Source organism: Platichthys flesus, chromosome 14, assembly GCF_949316205.1.
Source record: "Platichthys flesus chromosome 14, fPlaFle2.1, whole genome shotgun sequence".
Taxonomy (NCBI): domain Eukaryota; kingdom Metazoa; phylum Chordata; class Actinopteri; order Pleuronectiformes; family Pleuronectidae; genus Platichthys; species Platichthys flesus.
Window position 1 is genome coordinate 3,897,426 of NC_084958.1, and position 24,830 is coordinate 3,922,255.

Genomic DNA, 24,830 nt, shown 5'->3' on the forward strand with positions numbered 1-24,830 from the left:
ATGATGACCATTGTCTACAATGCTTATGTAAATAGTGTCTTCACCCATAGTAACCAATGTCTGTTTGCTTTAAGGTTCCTCTTGATACAAACATTTGAACATTTTCCAAGATGTGATCTGTGTGATGGTGCCTGCTTTTATAAATGCTGTACATTTAACCAGTAACTTGTTTTACTCACCCGAGATACACAGTTTATGTCAAAGGTTCTATGGCTCAGTAAGAATACAAGTGCATCATCAGTTTAAGTGAAGACAGATACAGGTGCTGGATCAGCACTGGGTTTCAGATTATAGTATCTGCTTGGCTGTGCCACAGTTTAGTTAAATTGCGTCAGGGTCCACTTTTTACAATTTACATTCAATAACTTTTCTTGAATTCAGCCACATAGTCATTTTAACTTTGTGAAACAAAGTATGGCTGTAGGTCTATCGTGTATTTATGTTTTAAAGAAGCCTCACACTATTTTAATATCCTTGCTTTTGTGCTGAGTACATCTTTTGAATCATAATATTTGTAAAATGCAAGGAAATAAAAGTTAGAGAATTCATTGTCTGGTCATATCATATTGTCCAAATATGCTATATTGTAATGTGATATTTTTTTTAAAACATTCTGAATGGACTCTGGAATTGAATGTGCTTTAAGCCAGACAAACAACACATATTTTGGGTCATCATCATCATCCTCATCCAGGGTGCAGAGCACAAGAGAGCAAAACAGACACACGTTCAAGCACCAAAGCAATGTAAATAAATAAAGCGTATATATCTGGCAAGCATGATTAACAATAGATACATGCAGTTCTGACAGATACATGCAGAAACACTCAAATTACCCCAAATTGCACATTGATTGAATGTATGGAATGAAATACAGAATCACAAAAAGAAAAACATGCAGGCTTTAACAAAAATGTTCAGTGTGTGCTGACATGATCCCTTCATTTGTCTGTTCCAACAATCTCCCAATGTTGCTTTCTGCTCTAAAGCCATGTTTCTTACAATTATTATTATAGACAAGCATTTCATCAGCTAAAGGAGAACAAGAGACAGATGGATGGACAGACAGATAGAAAGAGACAGGTAGAGGGGAAGACCTAAAACACTCATCTCAGTCTGCTGATCATGTCCTCTACCTGGCCAAATTACTTTTTCTCCGTCTCAGTTTTCAGTCCATTTTTCATCATTGAATATTAATGGGAGTCTAGAAAAAGGTGCATTCCCCTCTAAATCTTGCACCTTCTTCTGCAATGCAATATGAGTTGCTATTTTCTCCTCACAGTCGATGCGGGCAGAGCTAAAAACAGCTCAATGAAGAGACAAGGCCAGAGCATTATCGTTTATATTTAATGTGATGAGGTGTTTAATGGGAGTACTCAGTAATCTGGGGTCTGGAAAGCTGCCCAGAGAAACATTAATGATGGAGCACTGGCATTGCGTATGAAAAAGCGCAGCAAGTGGACATTTTGTGCAGATGGGTTTCAGTTCCCTGAAGCCAAGTGGGACCTGCACACGCAGAAGGAAAAGGTGAATAGAGAGGGATTCACACAGAGACATAAGGAGAGGGGGCAACACAGACGGCTGGTTCGGAAAAGTACTGACAGAGGGAAGTAGTGTGGCTTTACAAATTGTAAGTGTCACACATCAATTTCCTGTCTGTATTCAAGACTGTGGATGACATGTGGTAGATCAATGATTGAGTTTGTCTTTCTAAAGCTTATATTTCACTCTCCCCTGTCACTGTTGTCATCCTACTAATTTAACGGGATTGGCACATTTATAACATGTCAGCGGCTATTTAGTGTGAAATGTAAAGTAGCAGCATGGGGTATATTTTATTATGCTATCAAATGTTTCCATCTAACAAAATGAGCTAGTTGAAAGAATTACTCATGTCACTGTCTCACAGTACAACCTAAATGGTACTGGAAGCATTCATTTATATTATTACAGCTTAACCAACTAGCTACAGTTTCCTTCTAACGAAACAGCAGCCACTACTGTTGGGCTACACATCTCTTGTGCTTATTGTCATCTGTATCAGTGATGTATCATTTATCTGCTCCAACAGCGGCTGAACTTAAATAGTAACTGTGACACAACAACCTGCCTTTGAGCAAGCAGAAGTATCTTCAGTGCGGCGACAAACTAGAAGGGATAAGAGCTAAAAATAAAGCAGAGCTCTGGCAAAAGTTTTTATGAGTCTGAGCAGGAACTGAAATATTTAAATTCTTCTTAAAGGGTCAGCTCAGGATTCTGGTGTCTGTTGCTAAATAAATGTTTTATAGCTTTTTTACACACAAGTCAAATTTTGATAACATTTAACTGAAATAACGAAGTAAGCCTCTATTAGATAAGCGTAGCGTTCAGGCACAGTTACACAGGAGGACTGATTAAGGCACGGTGCACTTCTGTCATTGTTGTTAAGTGGATTTATGTTTCTCCTGCGTGGAAACCAGTGGATGCTCAACTATTGCAAGCTTAAACAGCTGATGATATTATAAATATTAACTATTCATGATAAAAGGTTCCTCGAAATTTCATGTGGGCTGTTTTTCCTCTTCAGATCGTAGGAGCTGGTGCATCATTAGCAAAGAGTCGCTGCTTGACTCCTCCCTGTCTGCGGATCCAGTGTTTCAGCAGATAAAGAGAATAACAAAGTGCACGGAGAGCAATGCAACCAGCAACGTATAAGCAGGAGCTGGAGCTGTTCCATCTTGATAAGTGAGACGAGTTAGAAGAGACTGCCACCTGCTGGTAAAAGCTGGTCCTATGCGTTTACACTAACACTATAATCACTTGCCCCTGTTGCCCTGCCACACACAAAATGTGCAATGTACAAAAGATTTTATGTTGTATTGAGTAAAATAAAAATAATACACGATATGACCAGACTGACATAACTTATTTTTATCGATTCGTGCCAGAGCCCTAGCTCCACCCTCCTCTCTTATTTGCATGATAAATACAACCAACCCCTCCTCAAACATACATGAAAACTCCTATACAGTATTTTACTCTGGATACCAAGTGTCAGGGAAACCAATCCCCTCAGGTATTTCTTCTCCTGACTCTGTTCTCTTCTGCTGCTCAGCACGATTCATGGCCAAATTCAGACAGACATTTGGTTGGCCTGTGTTAAAACAACGCAAGGGACTGGAGGAACACGTGTGTGACTGGCCATCATAGTACCGTGCCAGACGACGACAGATTGTGTTGCAGCCAACATTGAACCAGGTTCAACTTTCAGCTGAACAATACCCCCCCTCAAATGAATCAGACGTGCTGCGTTTTTTGCTCGCAGGTCATATGTCTGTGTGAACCCAGCCTGGCGCATGCAATCAACCGATACCTGCAGAAAAATCCATAGTTTGGATTCCTGGACCGCCAGAAGAAAATGGATCACTGGTCTTAAACGGACTGCTTCCACTGGTGTTACTGGTGGTTTTGCTTTCCACTCCGAACAGGCCGGAACCTTTCTGGCTGTCCATAGCTGAACCGATCCCAGGCATGCCATAAGTGGAGCTCATGCTGGTCTGGAACGGTGGCAGGCTGGACCCCATCATCCCTCCCATCCCAGATTGAGAGAAGCCTGATGGATGGAGACAAACACAGAGTTACATCATCATCACCCAACTACCTCTATAGAAACTGTACACAGCATTGCTATGTTCTGTATATTATGTACATACAAGTGTTGTGCTGGTAGTAAATTATGAAAATACTGGGTGCTTTAAGTATATGTAGAAATAGTTGTTATGATATTTGATGTAGTCGTTCTTGAAATCTTGAAATAAGGCAGCGCAATCACCCACTCAGTGGTATAACGTCTATTTTCTACCAGCAGTAATAAATCGTGTCAGAAACATTCACATAATTTCGACACACACTGACCTAAACTAATTGCTGTTGTTCAGAGTTGCACATTTGCACATTTGCTAAATTCAGCATGGACACAACAAAGGGTCACAATGACAAATTGTTACCGGTAATTGTGGACTTGTTTTCTTTAAAGCAACTGAATCAACTTCCAACAACTCAGTCTACCCTCTCAGGAGCTCGTCTCTCACAGTTGACATAGCTCAGAAACATAGAAATTAGAAGTGGTCTATGAACTGTAAATGTGGTTTCTGTGTTCAAATTTAAATGGGGATTACTGATAAAAATATCACTTGCATTTTATATAAGAATGAAGATAACTGACAGACAGAGCTGTCACCAGTTTCCCATTTCACGTTGTGTTAATGTGGCATCAAATCCAAGATTCATGACTCAATCCAAATTGTGATTAAAAGTAAAATGAATTGGTTTATTCAGATGTGTAACGTGTAGTCTGATTTATCCACTGAGATTGATCACATAATCTATTGCAGTAAAGTTAACCTCACATACCATATCTCCACATACAGTATATTGACAGTATAAAACAACAAGGTGTTTGTTCTATAGCATGAATTAGACATAACTGAGATTACTAAAGACTGATAAAGAAAGATAAGAATGCTAATGAAATGATCCACTTACATACTTATCATCATTTTGTTTGAATCAGTGTATATATGACACCATATAGAGGTTTATTGTTGTATTGATTCCCTCATACATGATCACCACACAGATAATCATGAATTTCAATGTAATTTAGAAACTCGGTCTGTGACTGGATAATGAGCTGATTTATTGAGCACATGACGATGGCAACAAAACAAAACTCTGCCATCCAGGCAAGCTCAGAAATTATGGTTATATTATCCACTTCTGTTTCTGAGTTATGGCGCTGACTTATGATAATAATTGAATACATTTTTACATCAAGTTCTCAGTCAAGTTGACTTTTGATGTTTTGGAGATAATATGTAAAAACATTCTAATAACAAAATATTACACATTTGTGTCAACTTTGGTGATAACGAGCCCAATTTTGAAGTTGGCCAAAAAAGTGTTTTATCAGGTCCCAGTTTCATTGACTCAACCAATCATTCATATCAGTCAATCGGTGAGTCCATGTGAAATTCCCTCAATGCTTTCCTGAGATACGGTTTTCAAGAATGGGATGGACAGACAACCCAAATAATGACTAAAATTTAAAAAGAAAAACATTTAGTGCTATCCCAGTTTTGAAAAACATTTCCAACGGAAAGCCTTAATGCAGTAACCATTTTTAATAAATAAGACAGGAGGTGAAAAGGTAAAGTGGATCCTAAAAGAAGTCGTGCTACTGTTCTCTGTCTTGTTCAGTCTCCACTGAGAGGGCCCTGTATTAAGTGAGAGCGGTGACCACAGTCTGCATGGGGTTCTATTTCAGCACTTGTAGGTGCAGCGATGCAAAGTGCAGAAAGGCTGGCTGAACTGGGATATAAATAAAGAGGTATTTAATAAATTGACTCTGAGCCGGTCACAGTGACGCACAATGACCACAGCTCAACAAATGGAAAGAGGCTTCTCTATTGCTGTGGTCTAGATGGTGCAGAGCGGTAAACCCTCAACGCAATGGCCTCAAGTCTGACGCACATGGCAATGACACAGGATTTCTGAGCCGCTGTCAAGTGACACTTAAACAACAGAATACTGAGTCATGACAGACCAGTGTGACATGTGCAGTGTTGTTTGAGGTTACTTTGTGGCAGCCCGATGTCACTCGCATGCAATTTATTAAAGGTAAACACAGTGGGCAGCCATGTGTACTGGTGCTGTTCTCTGGCACAGCCCTTCTCAAATCAGAGGATGCAGATTTATCTACATGTGTCTTGCTGCCTTCAAGGATGTAGTGAAATGATGGAGATGTTGTTCACATAGTGGAAAATGAGAGGGAGAAGTGAAAAGGCAGGATGAATTTATGGGATCGACAAATAAAACAAATGGGCAATGGCCATGTCAGACTATGGGAACATCCAACAGGATCTTTACAAAGTGACCACCTTTTTATAGTTTACTGTATATGCTAAGAGGGATATCTCCTATTTTTTTGTTTCTTAGTTTGATCGTTATTTTCAGGATTGATCTACAGGTGGCACTTTGATAATGCATGTTGTAATTTATTTTGTATACATATATCTTCATTATCATTATTAGAAATTGGAAAAGATGTGTGAATAATAACCACCTCCCCCTCCCCGCTTACCAGACAGGCCTCCAGTGCTGAAGGGAGGCTGCCCAGGTGGGTCTTGGTATCCGCCTGATGACATCATTGATGACATCATCCCCGGACCTGAAGGAGATATAGAGCATTAGCACAATCATCACCAAAAACAGGGCAGCTTTATTTTGATGTGCGATAACCCCTTTTCCTTTTCCTTTTCTTTATCTGCCCAGGTTATTTATGACACACATTTTAAGGTTTAACATATCTGAAAAACATATTCAACCTAGATGTAGGATTCAAGACCTCTAAAACACATGCAGCATGATGCAGCATGATGCAGCATTTATTCTGTCTGCCCACATTGAGACAGACAGAAAACTGAACCTAAATCAGTGTGTTACTCTCCTCTGTGAACTGCTTTTTCATCAAAACAGGTACCACTTATCAACCACAATGTGTGTGTGAGAGTGTGTGTGTGTGTGTGTGTGTGTGTGTGTGTGTGTGTGTGTATGTGTGTGTGTGTGTGTGCGTGTGTGTGTATGCATCTATGCGTGTAGAGGATCTTTTGACGGTGACGCAACCAGACACTGTGTGTCACTGAGGGGAATATCGCCATGGTTACACCGGAGGAGGATGCCAGCATCTGCAGTTCCCTAGACAACACTTGCTGATGGTGGATGTTTCTTAGAGAAACGATATGTGTGAGTGTTGGTATATAACACATACCAGCTTTTAAACATATAGGTCAATAATAAATATAAGAAATTAATAAGAAAATACATTATTTATTTAATATTACTGTGGCTGTTTTTGCACAACTGCAAAATGTGCACAAATGCAGTAGCAAATTAACTGTCCTGGCTCAGGCTGACGGAATCATATTGTAACTGTGTGGTTGTATCAGACTGGATTTCAGGTCATAAAAGAAGATAATTTATTAAAAATAAACAAAGCTGAAAAAAAAAGATTCTGACTCAACAGAGTCAGAATGTTAAACATGAATTAGAGGTGCTGCAGATATACCTCCGTTCCTGTGACTACAGATATTAGCTACTGTATGTGTTTGTGTGTGTGTGTGTGTGCGTGTGTGTGTGTGTGTGTTTGTTTATGTGTGTGTGCATTTTACTCATGCTTATATCCGTATTGATTGATCCAGTTGATTAAGGAGGAGCTGGATTGTATAATGTATGAAGAGTCTATCTACGGTGTATTAAATACACACGTGATGTGATCTTTTTTCTTTCCCAGTATGGATCTGTCCATGGTGCTGAAATACCAGGGGGAGAGAGATAGTGTGGTGCACAATAAAAAATATTTGTAAGGTATATCAAATATTATTGAGACAAATGCAATACAATTCTTTTTTTATATCAAAAATATGTTGCTGTTTTAAAGAGATACAGAAGTTTTGAATTTAGCTGAAAAACAGTTTTCTATCAATTTGGTACAAACAACCTATTTTTGGCACAAGGACAATATCAGTGTTGTGGTGGATATCATGAAATTTTAACAAGTGTGCATTAAATGTGAGGTTGGATCTAGTGATTTTGACAGCAAGTGTTTATTTATGGATGCGGTCTATTAAGGTTCAACTGAAACCACACAAACAAATACACAAGTGCACACAAACAAAGAGCAGACGCATTAACTGCAGAGTCATATTGAGCCGAACGCCACAGGGTTCCTTTTCTCTCTCCGTCTACTTTCCCCCTCGTCGATTCACGCTTCAGCTGCCACTACTTTACAGTACTGCTTTGCATTCTTTGTTTTGATGCTTTCTCTACATTTGCATTCAGAATGTTTCGGTATCTGAAAAAGCTTGGAAAGAATGTTCCAGTTAAAGTTGTGTAAATTACTGCCTCCACTGTTTTCTAAATGACATCTACCTACTAATTCCTCAAATGCTGACTGTCTGTCTGTCTGTATGTGAAATGCATATCTCACGTTCATTTAATCAAATTCACACTTGGCAATGTGTATTGTAAATTACCCAAGGAAGAGAAGTGCTGTGTTTGGAGCAATTTACACATGCAATACATTCAATATAAATAAAATTGAATAAATAGGGGACCATTGCTTTGTAGCAACGGTGGGGCTGGGGGGAGGGGGCAGTGAGCCTTCAGTCTGTTGACTGTGTTGCCCATGTCTACCACATTGTCCCAGTTTTCACTTTAATTAAAACAGTAATTATAAAAAACATGAGGTTAAATATGTTCGGTCCTCAATTTAAAATCAAATGGACCACACTGTCATTCATTCAGTGAGTGGCTCTCAAGGTTGTCGCCAGCCGATGAGTCATAGGCAAGAATCTGATGGTGCTTCTTTACTAGAGAACAGGGCAGTATGCAAAAAGTTAGCTCTCATAGAGACAGTTGCTCTTTTCTAGAAAAGAACAGACTAGAAAAGAATAGACAGCTTTATTGTCATTGTATAAGATACAATGAGATTAAAAGTGAGCTCTAGGAGACGTACACCTTTTTAGGCTACTCGGCTTCAAAAATGCTGTATTCTTGGCATCCATGCATGAAAGTGCAGTACGCTTCAGGGGCTTGACATTATAATAGTCACCCTATCTGTAGAGCCTCAATGACAATGAATAAATAAATCAGACCCATGTGGCGCATGAGGTGAATTCCATTAAAAAAGTTTGTTCTCATCCTTTTACCTTTTTCTTCTCTTATTTTATCTCTCTAAGACATCCCACACACACACACGCCCACACACACATACACACACACAAACACACTGTGTGCGTATGCATGCCTGCAGTAAGAACCTAGACAGTCCTCTGAGGTGAGCAGCATGACTGTGCTGGAGGCTCCTTAAGACTTTGCACAAGTGAAAAAAAGTCAAAATTCGGTTGCATAGTTTGAAGAAATACAGTTTGATGGCCTCATCCTGAGCTGGATACCGACTGCATGAACTCATGCATAGCTACTATTTAGCTCCTCTTGTTTAAAGTTTAAAGTTTTTTTCGATTGCATAAACACTAAAATCAAAAGTATTACACAATCATCAAAACCTTACACTGAAGGAGCAGAACATGGGCCCGAATCTGCACCACTATAAGCACAATGTCAGCTCACACTTTTTGCAAAAAAATACACACAGTGATCTGCAAAACACTAAACACACTTGTATACATTAAACAAAGAAGTATATCAAGATGTCCCTTCCTTGCAATTCCTAAGCACTGACTGTCAAATGACCACCTCTATGAGCCAAAGGTTCAACACAGCCATCAGGTGTGCAAACACATGATTGCTTAATTGTAGACACACCAATCAGGATTAAGCACTATACAAATGCAGCAGGTGAGTTTACCTGTTTTCAACCAAAATGGAGCCTGTGCTCAAAAAAGAAGAAGAGTGAGAGAGGGGGAATCCACGGAGGCGGAGAAGGCTGCATGTATTGTATGTAATGTATTGCTCACTTTAGCACTGTGATGTTGAATACTGCACAAGTAACCTTTATAATGTAAATATACTGTATTTCAGACCTATGCTGAACTACACAATCTTGTCTTTCACTGTATTTCTGAGAGTTTTACAGATGGATGCTGAGGAAATGCTGCATGAATTCATATACATAGATGAGGCAGGGTTCAACCTGACAAAAGCAAAAAGGAGAGGCAGTAACATCACCTTTTGTGCTGCCACTACACAGAATGGGGTCCTCCTCTGTCATGCCAACATGGGCCCTTACAACACACCTCACATTCTCACAATGGGGTCCTCCACCGCCATGCCCATATGGGCCCTTACAACACAGCACTCATACTTACATTCTTGGACCAATTGCACAACATAACAGCAGCAAATCAAATCGATCATATGCAATCCATTGCTGTCTGGGACAATGTGTCTTTCCACCGCTCTGCTCTGGTTCAGAACTGGTTTCAGCAACATCCACATTTCACCGTCCTATATCTTCCACCATACTCTCCATTCCTCATCCCTATAGAAGAGTTTTTCTCGGCATGGCGGTGGAAGGTATATGATCTCCGTCTCCAGTCTGAGGTACCCTTCATCCAAGCCATGGAGGAGGCCTGTGACCAGATGGAGGTAGCAGCAATGCAAGGATGGATTCGTCATTTAAGACGTTTCTTTCCAAGGTGTCTTGCTAATGACAACATTGCCTGCAAAGTTGATGAAATTCTCTGGCCAGATCCAGCTAGGCGAAGAGACAATGTCTAGTTTTTTTTTGTTTGTTTTTTTGAACTTACAATACGTAAAGTGACGTTTGGTTACAGTATTATGAATCTCTATGTCAACATTTTGGGCGTGCTGAGAAATAAATGAGTTTCTTCAGTCTGCAACATTGGTCTTGTGTAGTGTTTGGTGAATTTACATTGTATTTTACTTTGTTGAAAGTAGCCTACTAACTCTAATCATAGGGAAGTAGAAGTGCTAAAAGTGTTTAGGTTTATCACAGCAGAGTGTAACTCGTGCAAACAGAGTATAGTAATGTGAAACGTGTGTTTCATATGGTAACAAATTGTGGTTTTTAAAAAGAAGTGTATAGTTTTACAAGAGAGTTTAATTTTGAAAAGGATCTGTAGTGTTTTGCTAATTGGGTGTGTGGTTGTGCTAATTGTGTGTAGTGTTTTGAAAACACAGGCCCTGTTTTGAAAATTGTGCTTAAGCAATCGAAAAAAAACTGTAATACTGTGCTATTCCATATATATTAGCTACTGTACATATCTTATTTATTTACATTCCATTTGAAATACGCACAATACTCTGCACTTTAACTCCTTTTTTTGCACTTCTGTTAGACGCTAAACTGCATTTCGTTGTATAAGTACTTGTACTGTGCAATGACAATAAAGTTGAATCTAATCTATCTAATCTAAACAGCAGTGTGTAACTGGGTCAAACAGAATTAAGTCATATGAAGCATGTGTGTTTCATATGTATAAAAAAAATATGGTTTTGATAAATTAGTGTATAGTTTTTAAAAGAGTGTTTCATTTTGCAAAGGATCTGCAGTGCTCTGCTGATTGGGTGTGTGGTTGTATTAATTATGTGTAGCGATTTGAAACCCCGGGCCTTGATTTGAAAATCGTGCTTAAGCAATCGAGAAAAACTGTAAATCATGTTTAGCTGAACAGTAGGGGGAAATGGATTCATAAATATGTGCTTTTCAGAGGATGATCAGTTAGGATGGAAGATTCAAGAATATTTCAAAAGGTTTTCAGCACAGAATGTAGTATGGTTATTTATTTTATTAAACCTTTATATAACCAGGAAGCTCCCGTTAAGACTGATAATCTCTTTTGCAAGGGAGACCTGGCAAACACAGGTAGTAGAGTAGATAAAAACACATAGAACAGGCAAACACACATAGTGCCAGACAAATACACAACTGAAAACAAGATCAAAAGAAGCAAAACACAACCAACTACACATGCAGATAAAAACAGCAACATCTTATAGAATCTGCCGCAGTGAGCTTTAGTTCAGATTACTGTAACTCGCTCCTGGCAGGTCTACCTGCTTCTGCCATCCGACCTTTGCGGCTCATCCAGAATGCAGCAGCTCGACTGGTTTTTAACCAACCTAAATTCACTCACACTACTCCTCTCCTCCGCTCCCTTCACTGGTTACCAGTGGCTGCTCGCATCCGGTTCAAAACACTAGTACTTGCGTACCATGCTGTGAACGGATCCGGTCCAGTCTACATCCAGGACATGGTCAAACGTTACACCCCACCCCGTTCACTCCGCTCTGCTTCAGCCAATCAGCTCGTTGCTCCCTCACTGCGAGCTAAACAATCATCAAAAAAACCACTGTTTTCCGTCCTGGCTCCTAAATGGTGGAATGAGCTCCCCATTGACATCCGGACATCAGAAAGTCTACACAGAAAACTAAAAACATACCTCTTCCGACTTTACCTTGAATAAATAAAAAAAATAAAAAAATAAAAAAAAAACACTAACAACTTTTTGAAACTAACACTTTAGTAGCACTTAAATGGCACTTACTTATAGCACTTTGTAGTTTTGCTTTATTTGAAGAAATTGTACTTTCTTGATTCTTGTCGTAGTTGGTATGTACCCTCGGGTTTGAATGCACTTATTGTAAGTCGCTTTGGATAAAAGCGTCAGCTAAATGAAATGTAATGTAATGTAATGTAATGTAGTTCCTTCTGCATCATAATCCAAGCCACAGGCACAGAATAAGCAAAGTCCCATTTTTACGATTTCTGCATGGAAATTTGAAAAACAGAGTAAAAAGTTCTGAGAATGCAGAGAGTGTTGGTCAAAACATTTTAGCGAAATGCCTACACATAGGTTATAGAAGAGTACGCCAATAATATATCTATGAGTCAAATGATGTAATGATTTTGGATCTTCATAGTGCTGCCATTCAAGCCATTAGCTAGTCAGATTTACATTTAGCCTCACCGTTATTGTGATATAATATATATCCAAGTGTACTTGGCATCACCAAGTGTACTTTTTCCATAATTGCTGCTTTGTACTTTGGTTTTGACACCCTGATTGAAAAAAAACTGGTTCTGTCATTACTCACTAAGCAGTCAGTTGGCTGCACTGCACTACTAGAATCAAGCCAACATTCACCTTCCTGCTGCTGGGAAAACGCACTAGAGCATCTAATGTGTATTAATCTGCAGATAATTATAGTACTCAACCAATGCACTAATGTTTGAGTCAAGCTTGCTTAAAATCGCAGTGCCAAGCTCTTTTAGGAAATTACTGAGGATTTAAAAAAAATTGTACAGGAACCCTTTTTATGAAGATTAACCTCTTAAGTTAAAAAAAAAATTGCTTGGGGAAGAGTGCCAACTACAGGGTAAGGTAGTCAGGGTGTATTTAATCTAGGATTCGTTAAAAATAAGGACAATACATATTCTTGCCTTGTCCTTCAATGAAAGCGATATTTATATTTATACTAAAATGCAACTTTGATTTTATTGCTAATTTGACGGAGATTTCAATCTTTGGAGTGGCCTTGTCATTTCTGAGAAAAATAAACATGACTGGCTCTAATAAAATAATTTTTTTCTTTAACTGTATGGAATATAATTATGAATCATTTTTATTTTAGTCATATTTTGCACCTTTAAATGAGCTAATATAGGGTGTATCTTACATATTTCTTCCAACAAGGTATATTTAGACCTTTGTCTTCATGGTAACAACCTCTAGGAGTCTACCCACAGCAGGCACTCTTGCTTAGGAAAAATCTAAAAGCCTTTATTAGTGTGGTTAACGCATGGCAAAGTAAAACAAATAAAAAGCACCTTTGTACTGCAGCCACTGGTCTGAGTGTGTAGTTTTGTAGTTTTTTTTATATTTTGATGAATCACTCATTAATTAATATATTGTCAACTATACAGAGCAATATGTACCATCATGTCATAATAAAAAAATATATGAAAATGATTGTGGATCAAAGATACAAAACTAGTTATTGGTTTTACAATGAAAACAAACAGCAGTCTCCTGTGTGAAAGTGCATCCAGCCACCACAACCTCTTTCAAAACATCAGCAAACTTCTTTGTTTGCTTCGTATAACCATCACAAGACATCATCTGACATTAAATCCTAACTATGAGTCCTAATCAGCTGTTGGCTAAGATGACCTATGTTGTTTTGTGTATTTAGAGGAGGACAGTCAATTTTTTTTTGCACAGGTCAGAAAGCAGGGCGGCCGGCTGTGCAGGGCCTCTGGAGTGGTTTGGGGCTTTCTGAAGTGCACTGCGAGAGAACCATCCGGGACTGAATCCAGTTGCACTCCAGCTCACAGCAGTTCAAGATGATGGCAGGCCATCTGCTGCCACTGTATGTAAACATGTTCATAGGCCACTTACAGTAGGACAACAAGGTCAGCATCAAACTGCTTTATTTGCTTCAAACTTAACGTTCTGCTATAATCATTAAGATTTGATAATCTTTCGATAAGATTTCTATTTCCATCCACACAACCATTGTTTTTCTGTGTTTTCTGTTCGTTATAACCCAAAGTTAAACTGCTTACCAAATGACCTATTTTAATAAAAATATAACGTACAGAATTGTATATAGTACTAAAATGTATAAAGATATCACAGCTAAAGGGGTGTTACGTATTCCTATATAAATGCATGCTGCCTATTTAACAATAATACCACAAAAAAAATGATGTAATGTGTAAATGTATTTGCTCAAATTAACTGTAAAAGATCAGACCCACTTCTTACAAATACACGTTTTGCTACGCTAACGTGATGCTTAAAATATATTATATTTGTTATATATTTATTATATTTGCATTATTTGGGAACTCCCTTCACTTTGGTAATACAAAGACAGTGATAATCTATTACATAAACTGTGACTGTTTATTTATTTATATGATTTGCGCAGCCATGATGAAAATGCTTCCATGGCTACACCTTCACATATTGCATGATTTTATGTCAGCTTTACAGTTGTAAATTTAGATAAAAAAATCTACATTTCAACTTATACAAATGCTTCAATTTTTGTTTTGAAGGCAATATGGGCCATTAACAAAAGGCGCCAAACAATGTCATTACATTTAATGTGGTATACAAAGCCAAAATCGAAAGAATTCAAAATAGCCAAAAAGGGTTAACGTTAAAGAGGTTGGTTGAATAAATCATGCAAGTCTGAGTTCAGCAAGATTCTCCAAGTCCTGAAAGTATTGCACAAAATATAGTAAAAATAGAGGTGAAATATCAGAGTGAAATCCCGACCTTCTCCATCATGCTCTCCTGCACTGTGTCCTTAAATTCATGCAGATAATAGTTGCGTGCAGACTGCATGTTGTCAACAGCGCTCAAGTCTTTCTTGCTCTCGCTCTTCATGTCAAGGACAGTGGAGGTTAGTGTCAAACAGGGGCATCCCATCCACTGTCACAGCTGTCGCCTACTCTAGAGATCGACAAGCGCTTAATGTAGCAAAATTAAGGAAGGGATGAGAATGCATAGGGACAAAGAGAAGAGAGGAGAGGAACAGACAGAGGGATGAGGGACAGGTAAGACAAGCTCTTAGCTGTAGTCAGAAAGAACCTAATAAAAATGGTTCTTAATTAAATGGGCAGCTGAATGTGAAACACTGCCTGTTAGATACATATCATTGACACATGAACAGTTTAATGTTGTTGTATATGAGCTGAGGTACTGTCAGTACTATGAAACAAATAGATTCTAACAGTATTTTTTGCCGTGAAGAATAAGCTCCCAGTTCTTTTTGAAATCTACATTTTTCTTCAAGTCAACACAAGAATTTAGACCCTGTGTTCCGTACTGGATCAGGTAGCTGTAGGTAAATGTGTTACCCTGCATAAAAGATGTGTAATGGGTAAAAATATATTAATATTAAATACATTTGTAAAAGCAAGGATGTATTTTATTGTGAAAGACACAACCTTTCACTTCTGCTCAAATAACTGTCACTACCAAAACTAACCAGTAACTAGTCCGTACATCAAAATGCATCACATAAAGATAAAAATAACCAGTGGTGAATATTTTCGCAGTGCTATGCTGCTTCTAAAAAGATTAGCCTTTGATAGCCTCAAGCTAGACACGTCGTCGCGTAGCAAACAAATTGACAGATACACATTTGACAATTCACTGACAATAAACCTTGGAAAAAACTCAAGCACCGAAATGGTAGGAAAAGGAGGCCATAACGCAGATTGTATAGGTAACTGTGTATGTAGCATGTGTGTTTAATCACGGGAAACATTTGTTAAACGGTCCTGGCCGGTTTATGGATGCACCCTTTAAAAGTGGACTCTTGCGGACCAGAAATAAGTCCTAGTCATACATTGAGATTTTCTTATCTGGTTTCTAGCTCAGCCTCATGGTTAGAGACTGGGTCTCTGCTAAAGATGCAGTTTTTGGAAAGAAGGGTCACAAATACTGTTTATTGGTTCATGTTTCTTTTAGAGGGCATTGGTTCTTAAAGCAACACCGAACAGGAAATATATTTTATGCTGACTTTCATCAGTGGCCAATAAATAACTTTGCTCTTCTATTGATAATTTTGACAGGAGTATAGTGAATAAGAGACTAAGGGGGTGGTGTAGAGGGGTTGAATTTATCATTATACACGGGATAGTTCACCCCAAAAATATTCCACTCGCAGACATTTATGACCTTCTTTTTGCCTAAATGTCTGCTGTTATCCTTCTCCTAGTTACTGCTGCAGTTATTGTGAATTCTTGCAACACTTCTGAGTTCTCGCGAGACAAGATCAGCAAAAACTTGCGATAGCTGCAGTCAATGCAGCAGTAACTAGGAGGAGAATAGGAGTGGAGATTTTGGCTTAAAACATGGTGTAAATGACGCCGTTTCGAGTTGAAATTGAATGTCGGGGCTTACGGGCACTTGGATGACACAACAGGAGCAGTATGGAGGCACTGTTTTTTTATGTTGTATTTTTACATTTGATTAAGTGGTCGCCATTTACGTCAATTGTATTTGGCTTCAATGCTGTTTACTCCTGAAACTCCCTGAAATGTGTTTTGTGGACTCAAACACTTCACCCACCTCTCAATCGTCATAATGGTAAGTAATAATGGAAAAACTCACCCTTTAAGGTGATTGTGGAATATATATATATAAAGTGAGCACGCATTGCAAGAAATAAATAAAAGAATACAAATCATTGAAACAAAGTGCGAGAAAAAGATTTGTGATATCATATGGTGAAGACTTCAAATAATGCCATCAAGAGCATTACAACAACCTGCATACACTGTGTTATACTGGAGCAGTCCCAGGGCTACTGAGTACATGATGCAAATCCAGGACTGGCAGACTGAAAAGGGCTGCTACCTCTGGGAGATCTGCATTTCTACGCTAACAAACACAGGCTCCTCTCAGGATTATACTCTTACCTCTAGTGCGTATTAAACCTCCCTTCAACTAAGTGGTTCAACGTTGTTAAGAGAGCTGAGAGGAGAATCAGCAATAGAGAAGCAAAATGTGTGTTTATAGTGATTAAAGTGTCTCACTAGATGTGGCCTGACTTGTGTTGAACGATACAGCCAATAGGGTTGGGCAATGTCCACTTAACATCGCAATAGACAACTCCGTCGGGGGGGATTGATTTAAACAAAGTTTCCTACTTTACTCTGAGACGCACACAGAGAGACACAAACACAGACTCAGCTGAGGTCTCTGATCCGCTACAGTTTGTAGATGGATTTGTTTGAAATGATTAAGATTAAGATGCATTTATTAGTCCCCAATACATGCACAGACATGCAAAGGCACACTCATGCAGGTAGGGAAATTTAACCTCTGCTTTTAACCCATCTGGTGCAGGACACACAGAGCAGTGAGCGACCATGTACGGCACTCGGGGAGCAGATGTTGGGGGAGTAAGGTGCCTTGCTCAGGGGCACTAGACAGGGTAGGGAGACTCTTGGATTTTTGGACAGATCAATCCAGGTTCGTCTTTTTGTTGTCTCTCCGTGGAGTCGAACCAGAGACGAACCAGAGACTTTCTCTGCCCATAGTCCAACTTTCTGCCACTAGACCACTGCCTCTCCTGAAAAAATGACACCACATTATCAACACTGACCACATAATGATCCTTACTTTTCTTAAATGAGAAAATTCTTCAGCTCGTACTGACTCTGCTCGCTCTCAGGATGAGGCCATCGCTCAAACTCAGACTGGGTAAGAACAACAGACTTTGTAAACTTAGACAATGTATGGAGAGAAGGAGGAGATGGCAGCATGCTCGGTTTGGACAGATTCAGTGTTGAATCAACATCATGATGGCAGCCAGCCATGTCAATGGTTGATGGAATCGCCCATATGTCATATTATCATATGTTATCTAAAGACAGATTTTTGTTTCTGAGTGCAGGTTGTGGTTTCAAGCTCTTCTTTATGAGGAGAGAATCATAAACAAATCTGAGGTGGATAAATTATGTGTTATACCTCCTCACAGTGTCTACTCTATGTATAAGCATTATATCAATATATATATAATGAATCTTTACTATATTACTTTTCATAGAAAGGATATTTCCAATGACTATTATTATTGTTTTATCACCCTCCTTTAGCTTTGAAATGTCTAATGTCTCTGTTCTTTGCATCATGTTGGTCTGACCTGAGCCCAGTAACCTGGAAATCTCATATTACTGTCAAAGAGCAACTTAAAGCATCTCATGTAAAAAAGACTGACTTTCAATTTCAATTCAACCGTGCTTTACATAGACAATGAACCATTTCAATATGTAGAATAGTCTTAAAATGAGTCAAATTGATTCATTAAGCTTTGCTGCCTTCATAGGCTTTCTTTCTGGCCTGTTTGTGACACGACAGGCGTCTGAACAATAAAAAAAATAGTGATGCAATCCAACATGTGCTGACTCAGCAACACAGTTGACTTGGCTGACTCACTGTTCCAGAGATGCTGACAACTTTTCACTACTGTGAAATGTAATTTGCAGACACGTACTTACATCAAATGGGTAAACAACGTAGCTCTGCTAGCGCACACTGTTCATAATTCATCATGATCACATAAGAACTTGTTATTTTTCATTAAGGGAGAAGGACTAGTGTGCAGTAATTTTACAGATACAGTGGATTCTTCATATATTGTAAGGCGCCCTTAAGTGTCTAGAAAGTCTTAGAATATTTTATTATTATTATTATTTAATTGTTATTATTGCTTTGTTTTTGTTTATTAAGGTCCCCTCACAACACCCTAAAAAAGATTCAATAAGAGATTTTAAATGATTTGGATCAGATGAGATTCAGTTTCAGATCAAATGTGACTGAAAACACTGTCTCAGTATCTGACTGCATGTGTTTTTAGTCCAGCCTCCCATTGTTGTAATGATGCTACATAAAAGATGATGCTACATAAAAGCTGGGATGTCCCACATCCCAGCTTTTATGTTGGTGACTACAACATCAAATTAATGTTGTGATGAACGAATTGTCATTTCCTTCTTAAGCATTACATTGTGCAACCATCCTACAAGTCACACAGTAAAAGCCATTTAAGCTTTTAGCTCTTAAACCGGGGCTAAATCAATGATAGTTGTTGTTTGCTCGTGGCAGGAACACTCCCTCTTTGTGTTACTATTTTGAGCTGTACTACTGAATAATTTATACAAATCTATATCAGTGTGATGCATCCTACTGACAGTGGGTGGGGAGTGCAGTGGAGGTGGAGCTTTGTAAAATGTATTACTCCATTGGATTTCTCTTACATCTAACTGCATGTAGATAAAAGCAGCTGGTTGTTATTTGATTCCATTAGTTGGTTTGAGATTGTGTGTCACGGTGAAAGAATGGAAGTCAATTAATGCCACAACCTGTGCTTTACTATTTTGCCTCAGGGCCTCTCTGTGATGAATTATAAACTACTGTTGCTCATACTGACCCTTAGATACACCCACATACAAGCACTACTGCAGAGTTCAATGTGTTGGTCACATGCAAACACACGCCCACTTTTTCTTCCCTGTGTCTCAAGTGCATATACTGTATGCGTACACACTGCGGAGATGTGTTATCATGCCTGCGCAAACGTAGCAGCAGACTGCAGTGAAACTCCACCTCTATTGTGCTGCTACAGGATCTCACAGTGGATTAGATTTCAATCAGGCTCCATATACACTGTACATCTGAACAAAGAAAGTTTAGAAGGGTGAAATGGTCCAACTTTACATATATTTTCTATGTTAATTACAAAAAATGACAATTTAGAACGAGTACAATCTGTGACATTCACCCATTTAACGATGGCTGCAGTGAAAATATTCACATTCATACATGTTAACTTTACTATCTTAAAACAGGAGAAGTGCAACAGACTACTGCAGAGAAAATATTAAAAAAAAACAATACCTGTACTTTATACATATACATTATAATTGAAACATACCAAAAAACTGAAATACAGTGAAAACCAGATCAGGGATATAGTGATCAATCATTTATATGGATCAAAAAGTTTGTGACAGAATTGATCATAAACAAATGATGTTTAAGTAATTATAGAGATAAAGTGATCTGCTTACAGTGATCATTTTGGGTCTATGGACAGTAAAATTGAATTTTTTTACAGTTTTTATGCTCTCTCAGTTATTTACTCCTCCTCTCTGTGTCACTATCATTCGCGCTGCTCACTGCCAATGGAGTTGAGCCAAACCGAGCATGCCCAGTTGCCTCCACTGGCTGTCCATACAAAGTCTAAGGTTACAAATTCTGTCTTTATTATCAAGTCTGAGTTTACACGTGTGTCCGATCACACTGTTTGTGTGCGTGAGTGCGTGTATCAGGGTGAGTGTCTCAATGTGAGCAAAGTCAGGATGAGCTGAATAATGAATGAATTCGCAGCTATGAAGAAAGATTTTACTCATTTATGAAAAATATCAATCTTTATGTGGTAATCAGTGTTATAATTGTGGCGTCTTTTCAAACAAATCAAAGTTTAAACTGTAGCGGGTCAGAGTTGTCCACCTGTGTGTGTTCGCAAGTCAGTGCAGTGCAAGAGGGAAAGAGAGAGAGAGAAGTGAGTATGGGTGTCAGTGATATTAATAATAGTAATGTGATATCGTCCTTTATCGAGTGTTGTATGAAGGAGTTTGTCAGGCTGTAAGGTCCGTCATAAACATTGCTTGGCAGCCTTTATGTCGCCTGAGAAACAAACTTAGGGCAAAAAGAAATATTTCCAAAGCACTTGCTACTGCTCAGTAAGCACAGAGTAACACATAGGCTGACTGTTACTAAGAGAAGAGGATGTGCACACAGCAATGAGAGCGCATCATTCTAGGGGCAGATCAAATCAAGCTGTTACTCCCACACATTCATTTACATTTAGCCACACGTATGGAAAAAATTACAAATCTGAATACATTCATCCTAGGTTTTCTTGGGCTAGATTAGAAAATTGGGTTAGGCAACTCCAGTCCACAAGGTGGTGGTAAAGCAGTTGCAGCGGTTTAGGAAAGATTAGGTTTTAGCATGAGTCAGGTTTATTTAAACCTTTCCTAACTGCAGCAGCTTCAAATTGCCATACAGCCTCCACATTGTTAAAACATAAATGAAAGGAAAAACACACATTTGTAAATCAAGTTAAATGAGGAAACAAGCAGCAGAGGAAGAGGCAGAGAATAAAGAAAAGAAAAGAGCCAGTTAATAAAAGACAAGAGAGAGAGATTGCGAGACGCTCTTCTCCGACTAGAGATCCCCTGACTGGTAGAGATGTACCCTGATCATCAATCTATGCTTCAAAATTTTAGATAACTATAGAATATGCTTCAACTAAAGTCCAGTACACGTGCCGCTCGTGCACTCCTATAGGTCACATCCGTGGGTAAAGGGATATGACACTTAAATTGTAGGAGTTGGTTCCTGCAGTCATATCCTATTATTGTTGCCATTCTGCACAGCAGAACTAACACAACAAAATGTGTGTACAGACATATTAATTATTGATGTTGGGAGAGAAAAAAACTGTGAATAGCGCATCGTCAAGTAGCAACCTGCTGTCTCAGCAAGATTTTGTCCAGTTGTGATGAGTGAGGCAGTGGTGAAAGTTTAGTGCATTTCATAGACAAACTGCATCATAGCTCAAATCATCTGTTTTCCCTGTTCTCCCAAAACCTTAACAGTCCTCCAATGGTCATTCAATTGTGTACAAACTATAGTCCAAAACTCAAAGTTACATACTTTACTCAATTTTCTAATAAAATGAGGTTCCGGAAAAAAGCTAATACAGTATAACTAAATCATGTTTAATTCATCACTGTATAGCTGAAAACCGACAAACAGCATAGTTCTACTTTTACCACCTGTACAAGAGACAATCATCTCAAATAAATGTAAAGAGCTGTTAAAACCACTGTGTTGAGCAGGCACTTTTTAATGTTTGACAAATGCAGGAGACCTTGACGCTGATGGATTATAGAGATGACACATTGCAATATACACCAGCCTCGGCTCTACACCCTCAGTATCAAATTATCTCTATACTTGTTCTGTTGAATGAGCAAAGTGCTGGACTAAGAATGGATCCTTCAGGGGCTCAACCTTTGGCCCCTTGGTTAAAATATCATCACATGTGAGTCAGTGGTGTAATGTGTCCTGGACTGAGAAGTAGTGATATTAAAACATCAGAGAAAACCCTGTGGTAAAACATCTGCTGTCAGCTCACAGCCTGTTCCCCAGTATCAACAGGAACAAAGCCTACAGGCCCATACAGTCACCAGGGTTTTAAAAAGCCGGGCCGAGAAACTGACACAGACACACACATACACACACACACACACACACACACACACACGGTCACACACAGCGCCGCAGTATATGTGCCCTGCTATTGGTGATCATCATCATACCAGCTGTGCATTGGCGTGTCAGCTGCTATGTGTGAGGTTATGACAGGCTGGTGGTTTGCATGCAACGGAGTCTGATGTGCCACCTCTGTTTAGTGTCACATACGTCAAACCTGCCAACATCTTATCCATATATATGACGCTATCCCCTCTCCTTCACTAACCTTTATACTATGTGATTAGCATGAATCATGATGAGCGAGTTATGAGGCTGTACGACATATGCATGATACAAGGTGACTTCATTAAACTGATCTCAGTGTCAGAAAAGACACAGTTTTGTTTTGAATGCATCCATACAATGTCCAACTCCTTCACTCTGTTATGTGCCTTGATATAGTGCTTGTAATGATTTGGTAATGTATGTTGTTAATAAAAGGAGCTCGACCCATTTGACCGGGCTTTTATATGTCCCCTGAAATTAAGGGTAGTGAAGAACTGGTATTATTTTGTCACAATGACTTGTTAGCAGGTTGGCTTAGAGTGTTAGTATGTAACACAGGAGGTGATATTACGCATACATCTGGTCAGGCTTCTAACGAAACAGAATTTGCCCAACATGGTCTGTTGTCCAGTGTCATGGTTCAGAGCTGATGCAAAACTCTTGGTTGCTCCAGCTCTGGGCTGTTGTATGTAGAACACTGATAGCAAGACAACATTTAGCCCACTGGACCAGACTGGGCCATTGGCTGAGGGCCAAGTGTGTGTGTGTCATGGTGAGGATGATAATACAGCAATGTAGGATGACATAGCACAGGTAGGAGTGGCACAGAGATGGAAAGAAAGAGCAAACACACGAGTTTGGGAAAAAGGATTAAGAGATAGAATGAATGTCACGGCCAGGGAGAGAATAGTAAGAGCCACCCAAAAAGCTTAAGATGAGCCTAGTTTATTGTATATCCATTGATATGAGCTGCATTTTGACCAGTGTACCTCGAACATTCTTCAAGGAACTAAAAAGCTCTGCAGACCATTTTTCACCTGCATTTCCTTAGTGGTACATTTTCAACACAATTTCGACAAGACTTAGTAGTTCCTTGCAAAAGTTACTGTTGTGGCAATGCAGATATTACTCCATATAAACCAGATGATGAGCTGGTAACGCATTATGGTGAAACACAGGTTGATATAGATACATTATTAAGGCCTGATTCAAGATCCAGATGTGATTTTTTTTCTTATGAGGTAGTTCAGCCATAAGACAGATATTCTAGTGCCTGAACTGCATCACAGACAAATATTTGTCTTAAGAAGCCCTTGCTCCCTGTTCAAATCTTTCATAGACGCTCAGGGGGACATACCGCTCTTGGTGTCCTTTCCATCCAGTAAAGGTCGGTAGTCACTCTTGGAGACTGTCTCTTCCACTTTGTCATCATAGCTCTCTTTCTCCAGTGAGGCCATGAAGTCTCTCTTTAGCAAGGCATCGGCAGGGGCCCCGCCTGGGACCCCAGCTCCACCCCCACCCATAGCATCTCGCAGTGTCAGGTCCATAGTCCTGGTACTGTGGAGAAAATGGAGAAATAGATGTGATTACTTTTATTGTTCTTTGCTTATTACTATTTTTTCTATTATCTCTGTTCCCATGCCACTTCATAGGCTCACCTTGTCATTGGTGTAAGACTCACCACTTCACACCTTCTACAAACCCAATTCAGATGACTACAAAGACAAACAAAGAAACAAAGAAAACTGAAACATCATAGACTACATCCAAACTAATATGTAATAACACCCAGAAGAGCATTTTGGTTACGCTTCAGAAATAATCCCTCCAGAGTAACACACGTAAAAAAACACATATCAAATCAAATCAAATTGTATTTGAGTAGCCCATATTCACAAAGCATAATTTGTCACATCCTTTGCCCTTAACCCTCAATAAGCTTAAGGACCATTAACATGACCATTCACGTACACTGTGAGTGTGTCGCTGTAAAACAGGAAGCATAATGTATACGAATCAGGAGCAACCAGAAAGAGCAGGGATTTATTTTCCTGTACAAATGACAAAAGTGAAACTGTTAATGAAAGTATTAACAACTATAGGCATTTGCCACAGGTAGTTCAAGTTGTCACTGATATGGTAAATGGATTTGAATTTATATAGCGCTTTTCTAGTCTCGTTGACCACTCCAAGCGCTTTTACATTACAGTTTCACATTCACCCATTCACACACACATTCATACAGTGCATCTACTTGCAGCGCTCTGTTATTCTATGGGGGGCCATTCGGGGTTCAGTATCTTGCCCAAGGACACTTCGGCATGCAGATGGTTCAGACTGGGGATCGAACCGCCGATCTTCAGGTTGGAAGACGACCACTCTACCCCTCAGCCACAGCCGCCCCAGTCAGGAAGCAAACGTTCCCAAACATCTGTTTTTTGCACGTCC

At 39.1% G+C, this 24,830-nt stretch overlaps 1 protein-coding gene across 2 annotated transcripts in view; it reads right to left on the reverse strand.

The window, feature by feature from the left end:
• Window positions 1–24,830, reverse strand: part of map4l (microtubule associated protein 4 like) — a 102,664-nt gene that overhangs the window by 57,480 nt on the left and 20,354 nt on the right. For both annotated transcript variants that reach the window (XM_062404917.1, XM_062404916.1), the window contains exons 2-4: window positions 23,740–23,939; window positions 6,122–6,208; window positions 3,353–3,592 (exon numbers count right to left, since the gene is read on the reverse strand). In XM_062404917.1, the coding sequence (XP_062260901.1) occupies window positions 3,353–3,592; window positions 6,122–6,208; window positions 23,740–23,929 (517 nt within the window). In that variant the 5' untranslated portion in view covers window positions 23,930–23,939. The remainder of the gene's footprint in view (window positions 1–3,352; window positions 3,593–6,121; window positions 6,209–23,739; window positions 23,940–24,830) is intronic.